We start from the raw sequence: 14,706 nt of genomic DNA, 5'->3' as shown, positions 1-14,706 counted from the left end.
TCCCGCCCGGCGAGAGGGCAGGCCTCGGGCCCAGGCACCGGGACCCAGCGGCGCCCCACCGTCCCTTTACAAAGCCACCCAATCAGCGCCTGCAGCGCGCCAGACCGACAGCCCCCTCCGCCAATCAGCGGCCCTCGCGCCGGCGGCCAATCCAAAGGCGAGACGCAGCGGGGAGTGTGGCTGGGCGGGTCACGTGGGGTGCGCTCGGCCAATCAGCGGCGCGGGACGCGGGGTCGCCCCGGCTCCCGCCAAGTACGAGCGGGACGGGCCGGGCGGGACCGGGCCCGGAGCGGCGGGGGCTGCGCGGGCCGGGCCGCCTCAGGGTCGGCCGCCGCCGCCCGGCACCGCCGCGAGCCGCGCCCGCCGCCGCCGCCACAGGTAGGGCCGGGCTGGGGGTGCGGCGCGGCCGGGGCGCGCGGTGTTTCCGGCGGCGGTTGGGCCGCGGGGTGCGCGGGGCCTGCCCGGGGTAACAAAGGAGGTGCCGGCGCTGCCGCCGCGCCCCGGGGCTGGGCCCGGGCCCGCCCTGCAGCCGCACTCGTGCAGGCACAGGGCGGTTTGGGTGGGGAGCGATCTGAGAGCCTATCCCGTGCCAGCCGTGCCATGGGCAGGGACACCCCGGGTGCTGCAGCCGGGCCCGGGCACTGCCAGGATCCAGGGGCAGCCAGGGCTGATCTGGGCACCTGTGCCAGCCCTGCCCACCCTCACAGGCGGGAATTCCCTCCTCGCATCCCCTTGGGTGCGGGCACACGCTGCTGGGGACGCTCCTGCCCCAGGACAGTGTGAGGGGGACCGGGTGGCTGCGGGACCCGCTGGGTCGGGGGTTCCTTTGGCTTGGGGGTGACACTGGGACCCCTTTGTGCTCCCTTAGCGGCTCTGGGAGAGCTGTTGGGCTCGCTGGGAGCAACCACAAGTGCTGATTTGTTGTTTTCTTCCGTAGCCATGGAGTGCAGAGACAAAGCTGCTGTTCCTCCACGGAAGCTCGTCCAAGGTAAGGGAGTGTCTCTCATCCAGCACACCTTAGAAACACCCCACACCTGTATTTTATCAAATACACTGGCTTGGTTGTGATTAAATGTTCTCGAAGTGGCTCATCTCAGTTTTCAGTGTGCTCCAGAATGGGTGAAAGCCTTTGGTGTTTCCTGCCTCTGACCTGGTGTTGTTCTTGCAGCCCGGCTGCCCTTCAAGCGCCTCAATCCTGTGCCAAAGGAGAATCTCGATGTCGGCTCAGAAGTCAAAAAAGTCAAGAGCTCCCCGAGTGCTTTTGCTGCCAGCCAGGATCCCTCCCTGGATGCCTCAGGTGCCTCCCTGGACAATGTGGAGAACGACTGCCAGCTGGGCTCCGACGGGAACTTGACTCCAAACCTCGTGAACGGGAAGGGTCCCTTGGACCATTTTATCCAGAAAACCCCAGGAGGTGACACGAGGGACCCTGGGGGTGCTCCTGACCCCTCCAGGGGCCCTGCCCACGGACCTGGGGACAGCACAGAGCGGGGGGCCGTGGATTCTACAGCTGCTGTGAGCAATGGCACCATAGGAAAGGGGCTGGGCTGCCTGAGCCCCGTGCAGAGCAGCCCAGCAGGTGACTCTGTGGGGACCGAGGGGCCCCGTGCAGCTGCAGGAGCTGGGAGCCCCCCACGCTCCAGCCCCACGGCCTGCCAGGATGCAGCAGGCAGGAGAGGCTCTCAGGGAGAACTGAAGGATGTGCTCTTTGAGGGGAAGGTGCCCGTGGTGCTGCTGGAGGACATCATGAGCCTGAAGTGCCCCCAGGCGGCCTCGTCGGAGAGCGAGGCCCTGGAGTCGTCCCACGAGGGGGACTCGGGACTGACCAACTCCTCCCTGAGCTCTGGGGGCTCCCCCGAGCTCCTGGCACAGAGCAAGGGCAGCAGCAGCAGCCCCCTGGCTGCCTCCACGCCTGCCAGGAAGGTGGGTCTGCTCTGCTTCAGGCTGCTTGGCTTCCTGGGCTTGTGGGGAGCAGGGTGAGGGGGGCACTGAGGAGTGCAGGAAACGTGCTGGGGATTCATTACCAGTTAATTACTGAATTGTTGCCCTTTGGGGTCTCTAAATCCTTGATCCTCCCTGCTTCTGGCTGCTGCTGTATTTACATTTCTTTGGTGAAATGCCCACTTGGGGCTTGGTGTTTTAGGAGCAGCAGTTTGTGTGTTCAGGTGGTTCTTCCCAAGCTCTGTTTCATCCTCCTCAGGGCTGCTGGGATTCCTGTGAGGGTGTTCCCCCAGAGCAGCCGGTGCAGATGCTTTTCCAGCTCTGAATTTCTGCTCTCCTGCCTCATCCCTGGCAGTGCCCGAGGCCAGGCTGGGTGGGCATTGGAGCAGCCTGGCACAGTGGCACGTGCCCCGTGGCAGGGGTGGCACCGAGTGGGCTCTAAGGTCCCTCCCAACCCAAATCATTCTGGGGTTCCATCACAAAGCTCTGGGTGAGGGGGTTTTTGCTCACCTGAGTTTCAGCCACCCTGATTTTTGGGGCAGTTTGGACAGAGAAGCTCCCAAGGGTGGCAGCACCTGCTCAGGTGGCTCAAACACCACGGGGATGGTTCTCCCAGTCCTTCTGTTGTGTTTATCAAGTCAAGTGATCAATTAATTCCTCCTCTGTGAAAACTCCCCATCTTCCCTCTCTAAAATAAACAGACACACTCCAGCAGGCATGAAGAATTTGCAGTGTAGCAGAACAGCAGAAAGCACTCCTGCTGTAATCCAGCCCTGCCAGTGGGGCTGGATTTGCTCCTGTGCTGCTCCCCAAAATGAGGGTTTGTACCCCAAAGCTGTGCAGCTGGGAGCTTTGTTTTCCTGGGAGGAAACAGCCCTGAGGAGCTGAAGCCCCCACTTGACAGAACTCCTGTTTTCTGTCAGATAAATGTAGAAAATAAAGCAGTTGGGCGGTGTTAGCCTGTTAATCACAATTTAAATGTGATGCTGTGAATGGCAGCAGGAGGAGGGGGATCCAGTAAATCAAGTCACAGTGTGCTGAAATATTGACAAATTAGGCCTTTAACCAGTCTATGAACGATGGTCTTATGCATAAAACCATAATTTTTTTTTCTTTTTTCTTCCCCCATAAATAAAAGATAAATGAGAAATGTGCCCTGACTGGAATTTAGGGTCAGTGAGCTGTTACTGGTGGAAGATCAAGTGCACTGTGATGACAACACAAGAAAATGTTAAAATGTGGAAAAGAGTCCTTGTGTTTATAAAGTTACAGCTAAATATCACAGCAAGATAGGTGGCTACAAAAAAAACAACAACAAAAAAAACCAAAAAACAACCCAAACAAATATAAGTTTTGCTGGAAGGAATTGAGTTTGCCATGTCCCCTGTGGTTCAGAGCAGCTCCCCTGGTGTGGTGTCCCCTTGCAAAGGGTCCTGTAGGGCTGAGGGGACCAGAGGGGTTTGTTCAGGGGGACAGGAGGTGGATCCAGGCTGGGGTGGGACTGGGGAGGTTGGATATTCCTGACCTGTGTCCTCATTCCCTGCTCTGGGGGATTTGGATGTTCCTTTGTGTGCCCTCATTCCCTGCTCTGGGGGAAACTGGGGTGACTGGATGGGATCTGCAGGGATCCTGTCCCTCAGGATCTCCTCTAAAACTTGCACTTTGTAATTCCAGGTACCTCAGAAATTCCACAGAAGTTCAGCAGAGAAGGAGAAGCTGAGATTGCAAAGAGTAAGGCATTTCCCTGACACCCAAACCTCCCCAACAAAGGCTTTGCCTTTTGTCTCAGCCCAGCTGCAACATCTCTTTTGCCATTTTTCCTTACCCTGAGGAGCATGGAAAAACCTTTAATGCAGGCAGTTGAAGTGCTTGGCTCTTTCCAGAGCTCCTGAATGGAGGCCTGGCTGCATTGGGGGCTCTTTGGGGAGAGACTGAAGCCCCAAGATTTAGGTTCTGATTTTATTAATACACAAGGGAAATGGGGGCACTCTGTGGCTTCCTAGATGTCACCACTGGATGCCACCACTGGGAATGCTCAAGCTCCAGGTTCTGTTTGCTTGGGTGCAGCTCCTCAGCAAACTCTGCTGCCACTCATGGAGGCTGAAGGGTCAGTGCTGCAGGAATTGGGCTTTTTTGGGTTTGTTTTTATCTGCACTGGGAAGGTTTGTGCTCAGGAATTCTGTGTCTCTCAGTGGCTTGTTTATAAACTCGTGTGTTTTATGTAAGTTGTGGTTATAAAGCTTTGCAGCCTTTCCCAGTGCCCCATATAGAATTCCAATCTGTTGTTTTCTTCCCTTTCTATAGCTGTGTTAAAAATAGCAGGGATGGGAGGGAGGGAAAGGAGAATGGAAGCTAAAAATGATGCTGGGAATGAAGCAGAGCCACCAGTGAGCTGTCAGCTTCACACCAGCACCCTGCACATTCCATGACTCAGGCTGACAGTGTTGTTTCCTTGCCATTGGCACCATTTGGCTGTTGGTGGCTTTCTGCAGTTATTTGTGTTGTGACACTGCTCAAGGAAGCCTTGATGTTGACAAGGAGAGATGTGAAATCAATAAAAGAAAACTGAAAATACCCAGGGAGGAGTTGGGAGTGTCTGGGCACAGGCAGATCCTCCTTTCCTGGTGACATCACCAGTGCCTGCAGCACAGAAAAGCTTTTTCTCTTTAATTTGACATTTTCCTCCTTTGTGTCAGCACAGCCACGGTGGGAATTGCAGTTGTTTTGGCAGGAAACACCATAAAAGGCAACACTTCCAATAAAATCTGTTCCCAGAGTGCCCCTTGAACAATCTCAGGGCACTGGTGATGTCTGATGATCTGGAATAGAAGAAAACAAGGGATAAGCTCCACAATCTGGGGTTTGGAGAATGACTTTATTCCCTGAGATCATGGAATAGCCCAGCGGGGGGGGACCCACAAGGATCATCAAAGTGATTCCTGTGCTTGTGGAAACAATCAGAAAATCCTGGTGGGTTTGTGATGTCAAACCAGCTCAAATTCACTTGTAGAAGTGACACCACTGTAGCCCTGTGATGACACCACAGCATGAAAAGCTTTGCTCAGGGGGAAATATTTTGGAAAGAATCTGAAATCTCCTATTAAATAAGGGAATAATTACGATTTTTTAATTCCCATCTAATTTTCCATAATGCCACTGTGGTAATGAAGATGACTCAATACAAAGCTTTCTTTGATGCTTAGAGAAATGAAAATACCTTTTTTTTTCTTTTGCTAAGGGAAAGGAATAATTAAAGCTTTCAGAGAGGCAGCCCAGGGAAGCTCAGCTGAGGCAGGGGGGCTGTGGATGTGCTCCCACCTGCATTCCTGGGGAAAATGAGGGTCCTTCCCATTCCAGGATATTTTGTGATGCTGCAGGTCAAGCACTGGGTGGGCCCAGCCTCCTTTCTGAGCAATAAATGCTGATTTTCAGCAGTTTTGGGAGCACAGAGCTGCAGTTCTGAGTGTCCCCTTTGTGCCCCAGGACCAGGAGCGTGCGGACAAGCTCCAGAAGCTGCAGGCAGAGAGGGAGGAGAAGGGGAGGCTCAAGGAAGAGGCAAAAGCTGCGAAGGAACGAGCCAAAGAGGAGGCCAAGAAGAGGAAAGAGGAAGAGAAAGAGTTGAAGGAGAGAGAAAGGAGGGAAAAGAAGGAAAAGGAGGAGAAGGAGAAAGCTGAGAAGCTGCGAGTGAAGGAGGAGAAGCGCAAGGAGAGGCAGGAGGCTCTGGAGTGAGTGCCTGGGCTTGTGCAGCCCCTGGGGGTCCCTGTGCTGATTTCCATCCCCTCTTTCCCTGTCCTGCTCCAGCAGCACGGGCCTGGGGTCAGGGGGTGACTCTGAAATCCTGAGGGGCTCTGTGCCCCCGTCCCAGCAGTGCCCTGAGCTTCCCCTCCTGACCTGGCTCCCTTGGGCTGTTTGTGGAGGAAGTTACTGGGACTTGGGAACCCCTGGAACTCCCTGGCATTGAGAGAAACCTGAGGCAGCCCATGAACTTGAAATGGGTCAATATTTGCTCTGCAAGGAATGAACAAAGTCTCCTCTGCACTTCACCAAGTGTGGTTCTTGGCTGGGTTGACAGATGATCCTCGTGGTGGGGTCTGGGGCTTCCCACCTCCTCTTCACCCTTCCTGATGCGTGACAATTCACATGATCTTTGTTTTCAAGGGCAAAACTTGAGGAGAAGAGAAAGAAGGAAGAGGAGAAACGGTTAAAGGAGGAAGAAAAGGTAAAAATGTTTTCTCTGGCTTGTCTCTAAATTCTTTCTGGGGTGAAATGGTGGAGCAGGTTCCTTTGTGTGCAGCCTGTCCCCCCGACCTGCTGGGGCTGCTCCATTCAGGTTTTACCTGTTCCTTTCAGCCCTGTTGGTTCCTTTGCTTTTCCCTTCTCTGTGTGAGTTTCTGAATGGCCACAGGTGACCTGTGCCCTGGCAGTGCCATTGCAGCCCTGCTGGTGCCAGGGAGGACAATCAGAGCTTCTGTTGAGTCACAGGAGCTGCTGACTGCCTGAACTTTGCTTTGTGCCTCGTTTGAAGTTGAGTCATGCATGAGATGAGCTCACCTGGCATTCCAGAGCTTTGTCCCACCTCACATTTGCATTTGGGTTCTCGTTGCAGCGCATCAATGCCCAGAAAGCAGAGATCACCAGGTTCTTCCAGAAACCAAAGACTCCACAAGCCCCCAAGGTGAGGGGACTGCTGTGCCTCTGTGTGTTGGTCTCTCACAGTTGTTCCTAACAAAAATACCCTGATTTCCTTCTCAGCTGCCCCTTGCAGCTTCTTAGGTAGTCAAAATATTGTTTTTTCTTAATTTCCTGGTCCCGAAAGTGCAAAGGATTTTGAGAAAATGCCCAGAGCAGAGGCTACAGAAGACATTTGTGGTTGGTTCAGTGAATCTCAGCTCTGTCTTCTGCACTGCCTGGAAGATCTGGAGTCTTGGACAGGAAGGGCTTAACTTAATCTTCACTTAACCTAAATCTTCACCTCAGACAGCACCTCAACAGCAGGTGTTCCTTGCATGTGTTGGTGCTGCAGCTTCTCAGTGTCCAAACCCTGACATTCCTCACTTGATGTTTCAGACCCTTGCTGGCTCCTGTGGCAAGTTTGCTCCTTTTGAAATTAAGGAGAACATGGTCTTAGCCCCCCTCAGCCGCGTGGCCCTGGAACCAGAGGACCTGGAGCAGCTGGACAAGCTCCTGCACGCCCAGAATGCTGAAGATTCTTTCTTGAAGGATCTAAAATGTCGCAAACCACGAAAAACTGGGCCCACTTTGGTCAGTGACAGCAGTGACAGTGTCAACAGGTCAGTCTGCACTTGAGGGCTTGCTTTGCCTCTGGTTTACGAAATGAACTGCAGAGAGGGTTTGAGGATTGGAGAGGAGGGAAGGCTGGAGCTGCTCAGGGGGGCTCAGCCACCTTCCCCTGTGTTCCCAGTGACGTGGTGGTGGTGGAGAGCTGCCAGGCAGATGCTGTTCCTGAGAGGGAGAAGTTTGGCAGGATGAAGCTCCTGCAGTTCAGTGAGAATCACCGTCCTGCCTACTGGGGCACCTGGAACAAGAGAACCTCCCTGATCCGTGCCAGGAACCCGTGGTCCAAGGACACTGTAAGCACCTCAGCCTGCTGCATCCTTTGTGCTCTAGAAGTGAATGTGCTTGGCCAAGTTCTCTGCTTCCCTGGCATTTCTGAGCCATTTTGTTCCCTCTGAAAGCCCAGCCCGGGTTTGGTGCTGATGGACAGAAATGTTGGCATTTCTTGCAGAAACTGCTGGACTATGAAGTGGACAGTGATGAAGAGTGGGAGGAGGAGGAGCCAGGGGAAAGTCTCTCCCATAGTGAAGAGGTGAGGATCCTGCATGCTGAATAAAATCAGGAACCACTTGCACTGGCTGTGGTTCTAACTCTAACCCATTTGTCTGTAGGATGACGAAGAGGAGGGAGAGGATGAAGATGAGGACGATGGGTTTTTTGTACCCCATGGGTACCTATCTGAAGATGAAGGTGTGACAGAGGTAAGGCAGCTGGCTGTCCCCGAGTTGCCATCTGTTTCCAGTGAACTGTGCCATGTCAATACTGGCAGGGGAGGGCAGCACGTGCTCTGTGCCTGCACGGTTCGTGGCTCAGGGAACACGAGGCAAAGCTGCCTTTGAAAAGCTCTTTTTTCATCCTGGCGTGGCTGTAACGAGCCCTTTGTCCCCTGTGGCTGCAGGAGGGTGACCCAGAGAACCAGAAGGTTCGTCAGAAGCTGAAAGCAAAGGAGTGGGATGAGCTGATAGCCAAGGGGAAGAGGTTCCATGTCCTGCAGCCTGTGAAGATTGGCTGTGTCTGGGACAGGGCAGCAAAGGACAACAGCACCAACCCCGACCTGAAGGTGCTCCAGCAGTTCACAGCCTGTGTCCTGGATCCACCTGTGCCAGAGGAGGAGCAGCAGACACAGAAATGTAGCAAAAAAAGAGCAAAAGATCAGCAAAGTAAGACCTGAAGGGCTGAGCAGTGCTTCCACAGTGCTGTGCTCTGCTTTGGAGGGAGTGGGGGATTAGTGAGTGCTGCATTCAGAGTGACCTGTCTGTGACAGGGCTGGAATCCAAGGAATCTCTGAGAGCTCTTGGAAAGGACTTTTCTGGCACTGCCTCTCCAAAAAGTCTTGCTCTGGGCAATCTAGGAACTAAAGCCAACCAGACTTGAGCAAGATTTAGGATGGGCCTGAGCCTGTTTGTTGTTTGGGGAAAATTGTTTGGTTTCTGTGTTTGGTTCCAGTCCTGAGCTTTTCCTGCACCTGATTAACACAGGGCTGTGAATAACTCACATAAAGGCCAAGCAGGGGGTGGGGATTTCACTCCAGGCTGTTGTTTGTACATCAGGTCTAGCTGCTGTTACAGTCATGGAATCCCAGAGTGGGTTGGGGGACACCTTAAAGACCATCCAGCTTCTTCCACTTGCTCCAAACCCCATCCAAGCTCACCTTGGAGCCTTCCACACATGGGGCACCCCCAGCTTCTCTGGGCATTCCATCTCTAAAACCAACAGCTGGTGTTTTCCCCCTGATTGCCCACCTTTAACCCTCTCTGTGCCACTTTGCTCCCTGCAGTCCTGGGCCAGCTCTGGGGAGTACCTGTGCTGATTTCTTCCCCACCTTTAGCCCATTCTGTGCCACTTTTCCCCTCTGCAGTTCTGGAGTGCCTGTGCTGATTTCCATCCCAAAGCTTTCCCAACCTTTATCCCATTCTGTGCCACTTTTCCCCCCCAAAGTACTGGGCCAGCTCTGGGGAGTACCTGTACTGATTTCTTCCCCACCTTTAACCCTTTCTGTGCTGATTTCTTCCCCACCTTTAACCCATTCTGTGCCGATTTCTTCCCCACCTTAACCCTTTCTGTGCCGATTTCTTTCCCCACCTTTAACCCATTCTGTGCTGATTTCTTCCCCACCTTTAACCCATTCTGTGCTGCTTTCTTCCCCACCTTTAACCCTTTCTGTGCCACCTTTCCCCCACAATCCTGGGCCAGCTCTGGAGTACCTGTGCTGATTTCTTCCCCACCTTTAACCCATTCTGTGCCGATTTCTTCCACACCTTTAACCCTTTCTGTGCCACCTTTCCCCCACAATCCTGGGCCAGCTCTGGAGTACCTGTGCTGATTTCTTCCCCACCTTTAACCCTTTCTGTGCTGATTTCTTTCCCCACCTTTAACCCTTTCTGTGCCGTTCCCCCGCAGTCCTGGCCCAGCTGCTGCCGCTGCTGCACGGCAACGTGCACGGGAGCAGGGTGATCATCCAGGAGTTCCAGGAGTGCTGCCGCCAGGGACGCTTCAGCCACGGCGCCAGGAGCCCCCCGGAGGCCGGGGCGGGCGAGGACAGCGGCGTGCCCTCCAAGGCCAGGCTCAAGAGGATCATCTCGGAGAGCTCCGTGTACGAGAAGAGGCCCGAGTTCAGGATGTGCTGGTACGTGCACGCCGAGGTGCTGCGCAGCTTCGGCCAGGAGCAGCTGCCCGTGCCCTGCCAGTGGAGCTACGTCACCCAGGTGCCCTGCGCGGGCAAGGAGGAGGGGGGCGGCATGCCAGGAGTGCCCGTGCCCCAGCCCACCCCCCTGGCAGCCAAGAGGAAGGCCATGGGAAGCATGTCCATCACCAAGTTCATGAAGAGGCCTCGGGGCGCCGAGCAGGTGAGTTCCTTGTGCCCCAGTGAGGGGTGCTGGGGGTGTTTGCACCCCCCCAGCTCAGCCTGTTACCTCCAGCCACTGTCAGACCCTTTTTATGGGGAAAGGAGTGGAATGCTGGGGCTAAAGAGATGGGTTTCTTTTGTGTGTCTGCAGCTTGGACTCTGCGTTCCGTTCGAAACGTTGCTCTCCTGCTGTTCTTCCATTCTCTGCTGTTTGGCACTGATTGCATCCAAGCTGTGAATGGTTGGAGAGGCTGCCTGGCCTTGGTTTTACAGCTGGGTGTAATTTGTGTGCAGGTTTTATGTGTGCCTGTGGCTGCCAGATGTACAGCAGCCCGGGCTGATGACTTACAGCAGTTGCATGTGAAGGGATTAAATGTGGTTCCCAAGTGCTGCAACTCAGCCCAGAGCAGTCTGTAAAGGCTCCAGCTCATCCTGACACACATAAAGCTGAATTTCAAGAGCTGGTTTAAAAATACAATAACTCATAGGGACAAAATGAGGTGGAATTGCAGTGCTTGCTGCCTGGGAGCTGTGTTGTGGTTTTCCTGTTGTTGCTTCTGCTTTTCAGGGCGACCACAGGTAGTGCTGGAGCCTCATCATGACTGAAAAATGGGAGCATGGAATTCCAGAATGGTTTGGCTTGGGAGGGACCTTAAACCCCACCCAGTGCCACCCCTGCCATGGCAGGGACACCTCCCACTGGCCTTGGGCACTGCCAGGGATCCAGGGGCAGCCACAGCTGCTCTGGGAACTCCATCCCAGCCCCTCCCCACCATCCCAGGGAGGAATTCCTTCCAAAAATCCCATCCAACCCTGCCCCCTGGCAGTGGGAGCCATTCCCTCCATCCCTTGCCCAAAGTCTCTCTCTGTGTTTCCTCTTGGTCCCTTCAGGCCCTGGAGGAGCCACATTTGGGTCCCCACAAAGCTTGGGATGCTCTGTGGAGGCTTTAGGTGCTGGAAATTGGGGTTACCAACCTCTGGCTTCCAATCCCCCAGGCAGGGCAGGGTTTGAAATCCCTGCCAGTGGATTTATTCCTCCTTCCCTGTGCACCAGCTCGGGAAAGAGCCCCAGAATGGTTTGGGTTGGGAGGGACCTGAAAGCTGATCTCGTTCCACCCCTCCTCCCATGGACCACAGATGAGGCTTTTGATGCTTTTTATGCTTTGCCTTCCCAATTTATTCTTGGCTTTTTTGGCTTTTCTACTGAAAAAGCTCAGCATTCAGGTATTGATAGAGATCAGAGACTTGTGAGAAGCTGCTCAGCCCCCAAACTCCATCTGCTTGGGTTTTTTTCTTGTACACTAAATAAAGGCAGAGATAAAAGTCTCTGCTTGGCACCCACTGGAAATTCAGCTTATAAGGGAGCAGAAATAGCAAAACAAAGGCTTTTAGGAGAATTACATCACCAGCCTGAATGCTTCAAAGCTCCTCAGAGCTGTGCTGGGGAGGTGCAGCTCCGAGCAGAGGTGTCACAGCCCCAGAAGCTTTTCATGGCTGATGTCTCAATCAGGTGTTGAGATGCCACCCCACCTGTGGAGCCAGGCTGGGGCACGGGGAGAGCCTGGCAATGCTGGGAGCTGCCAGATCCCCACTCTGGCACGTGTTTCTGTGCTGGGGAGCTCACACCAGGGCTTGTGTGAGTCAAGGTGCTCTTACATAAGAGAAGAACTGGGTGCTGAAGTGGGCAGTACCTGCCCACGTGTAGGAGGGATTGCATTTGAGAGCTGGCACTTTATTGAGAGATGGAAATTGAAAATTTTCTTGGCTTGGAAGGGTTTTTTAGGGGATGGGGATCAGGATTTTCATTCCAGTTCCAGCTGGAGGAAAAAAAGCAAAACTCAACAGAGCCTCCCAGCTGGGCAGCTTTGGTTTGTGTCACTCCTGGGGCTCTGTTCTCCATTCCAAATGGGGAATTTGGGCTTTTCCCATGGCAGGAAACCTGGGCAGCAAGGGAAGAGCTGGCACCACTCCCTGAATAAAAGCTGATTGGCAAAGAGGAGGAGGAGACAGGGCAGAGCAAGGTCCAAACCTGACAAGCAACATGAATTCTCCATCTTCAGAAGGGAGAGCACATCCAAAGGGGCTCAGCCTGGAGCAAAGGAGGCTCAGGGGGCCCTTGTGGCTCTGCACAGCTCCTGCCAGGAGGGCACAGCCAGGGGACAGCAGGACAAGAGGGAACAGCCCCAAGCTGTGCCAGGGGGGGTTTGGGTTGGATATTGAGAAAATTCCTTCATGGAAAGTGTTGTAAAGCCCTGGGCACAGCTGGAGCCCCCAGCCCTGCAGGGATTTAAAATCCTTGGGGATGTGGCACCTGGGGACAGGGCAGTGCTGGCACGTGGGCACAGGGCAGTGCTGGGGAGCAGTTGGACTCTCTGACCTTTATGAGTCTGTGATTCTGTGAAAATAATAAACAGAGGGGGGAGAGATTTCCCTTCCACAAATGCAGCAAGAGTCAGATTGCCGTGGAGCCCGAGCTGCCTGTGCTGCGGGGGCAGCTCAGCAGTTGTGTAAGAGGGAAGGATCCTGGAGCAGAGCTTGGCCCCTTTCCCACTCTGTGTGCCACTGCACTGAGCCCTCCTGTCACAGGTCCCGGCTCGTGGAGCTGGGGATTGCAGATCTCCTCCCCTCCAGATGTGCCCACCTGCCCAGAGGGTGCCCAGCACTGCCTGTGCCAGCTCTGGCCCCTGGCACCTCCTGGCTCACACCTGGTACCTGCTCTTTCCCTCCAGGCTGCAGAGATGGATGGATTTCAGGCAGACACTGAGGAAGATGAGGAAGATGATGACTGCATGATTGTGGATGTACAGCCAGGAAAAGGTGGGAAGGGAGATGGGTACCAAGGGAGCAGGACTCCCTAAACTTGTTTTTTTTCTGCCCTTTTCACCATCCCTTGGGCTTTTATCTCTATAGATATCTTATTCCAGATACTGCTGCTTTTTATCCTCTTTTAAAAGATGTTTCTTTGCTATTTATGGCCCTCTCTAAGCTCCTCTTGCCTTTTCTGCCCTCTTCCTCCCCTTTTTGTCTCACACAAAAGCCCCTGTGAGCAGCCAGGGTCACCTGCCTGTTCCTGGGGGCACAGGTGAGCACTGGGGCAGTGCCAGCACATCCACTGGCAAACGATGGCAAACGTTGCTGCCCTCTGGGGCATGCAGAGCCCTCCCAGCCTGGCAGGGGCTGGGTTATCACCCCTCTGGAGCAGCCACAATCTGAGCACTTGCTCGTGTTTGTGTCCCAGTTATCCCTTGGAAATGGCTTCAAAGCCCCTGTGCTGCAGCCTCTCCTTTCAGGCCACGCTGGCAGGAGGATGTGCAGCAGCTCCTTTCATCTCCAGGAGCTTTTGGCCGTGATCACACAGATCAGTGGGCTGACTCCAAGCACGTGCTGTGCTTTCCAAAGCTCTGGGCTCTTTTCTTGCTGCTCACAATGGAGCTCTCCCAACCTGCTCTGAGGAAAGTGGTTTGTGTTGGGCAGCTCCTCCGGCAGATAAGGACTCGTGCACAGAAATTCTGGGGTGTTTGACCCATTCCAGGCATTATCTGGGCTCTCCTTCCTCTCTGAGCTCCTCTCCCCTCCCAAAACAGACGTTGGGACTGCTTGACAAGGAGCCTGGCTTTAATCTTAAGCTGCTTTTGCTTATTACCAGGCTGTGAGATGAAACCCTCGCCTCAGGTTCGTCCCCTCTTGTTCTGAGGATGCCACTGAGCAGCTTCCCTCCCTCAGGCTCTGCTGACACACAAGCAGCTCTGTTTGTTTGGCTCTGCCTGACTCTAAAGCACTGAAAAGATTAGAAAAATCCTTTTTATGGTTGAAGTGATTTTTTTTTTTATTCTGGATTGGTGATATTAAATACAAAGCCAGTATTAAAACCAGTGTTTAAATAGTGTTGAAAAGGAGACTCACAACAGATGCAGGAAGCTAAGACAGATAACACATAAAGTAGTCAAATTTTACTGGATTAATGAGGATATTTATAAAAACAAACCAAACACATTCTCTCCTTTGCAGGTTCCACAGCTTCAGAATCCAGTGGCACAAGAGCTGCTCACCAGGACAGCAGCATGGTCAGCCCATCTAATACAATTTGAGACTTTAATGCTACTAACTCCTCTGTATGTATGTAGAATGAGCTAGAAAGTTTTAAACCTTGTGTATCTTTGACCAAGATACTTGAAAGTATTCCACATTTCTTGTAAAGAGAAGACAGCACTTTGTTCTGCTTCAGACCAGATGGAAGCTTAAATTTTTAGCTTTAGCTTTTTAGCTTTTTTTTTTTTTTTAAATACTGCATATTAATCTGTCCTTAATAAAGCATTATTGAAATTTTGATACTTCTTTGTAATGGAAGGTATCTAAGTTATCTCTAAAAGTAGCTGAGGGATTTTGGAATAAGCTTATTGTGATGCCACTGGGGAATGACTGTTCATAATGTTGTACAGCGTGGCCTTGGGTATAAATGATGTACAATTATATATGAATTTATGCTCTTGTACCATCCTGTTTGTGGTCTTACTTGCTCCAGAGAACAGCAGCAGGGCTTTACCTTTGGAAGAGGGAAAAATGCTTTGTTTCTCTTATTTTGGGACAGGCTGGAGAGGTCAGGGCTAGATTCTCAGTCTCTTGTC

At 53.2% G+C, this 14,706-nt stretch overlaps 1 protein-coding gene across 1 annotated transcript; it reads left to right on the top strand.

The window, feature by feature from the left end:
• Nucleotides 1–347: 347 nt before the first annotated feature.
• On the top strand, nt 348–14,412 carry CHAF1A (chromatin assembly factor 1 subunit A). The gene is made up of 15 exons (XM_063161115.1): nt 348–378; nt 938–988; nt 1,169–1,923; nt 3,616–3,672; nt 5,425–5,666; nt 6,100–6,160; nt 6,548–6,616; nt 7,009–7,232; nt 7,364–7,532; nt 7,688–7,768; nt 7,848–7,937; nt 8,135–8,396; nt 9,637–10,082; nt 12,811–12,898; nt 14,090–14,412. The coding sequence occupies exons 2-15, from the start codon at nt 940–942 to the stop codon at nt 14,167–14,169; spliced, it is 2,673 nt and encodes an 890-aa protein (XP_063017185.1). The 5' UTR covers nt 348–378; nt 938–939; the 3' UTR covers nt 14,170–14,412.
• The last annotated feature ends 294 nt before the right edge of the window (nt 14,413–14,706 follow it).

This window comes from Melospiza melodia, chromosome 7 (assembly GCF_035770615.1).
Source record: "Melospiza melodia melodia isolate bMelMel2 chromosome 7, bMelMel2.pri, whole genome shotgun sequence".
Lineage (NCBI taxonomy): Eukaryota > Metazoa > Chordata > Aves > Passeriformes > Passerellidae > Melospiza > Melospiza melodia.
The sequence above is the reverse complement of the archived record's forward strand: the minus strand, read 5'-3'. Positions and strand labels throughout refer to the sequence as shown.

What these genes read in the sequence shown, in the direction of transcription:
- CHAF1A (XM_063161115.1), top strand. Translation starts at nt 940, where the DNA reads ATGGAGTGCAGAGACAAAGCTGCTGTTCCTCCACGGAAGCTCGTCCAA. An exon ending in GAGAGGCAGGAGGCTCTGGA is followed by an intron (nt 5,667 to 6,099) that starts GTGAGTGCCTGG and finishes TTTGTTTTCAAG; the next exon opens with GGCAAAACTTGAGGAGAAGA. An exon ending in GTCTCTCCCATAGTGAAGAG is followed by an intron (nt 7,769 to 7,847) that starts GTGAGGATCCTG and finishes ATTTGTCTGTAG; the next exon opens with GATGACGAAGAGGAGGGAGA.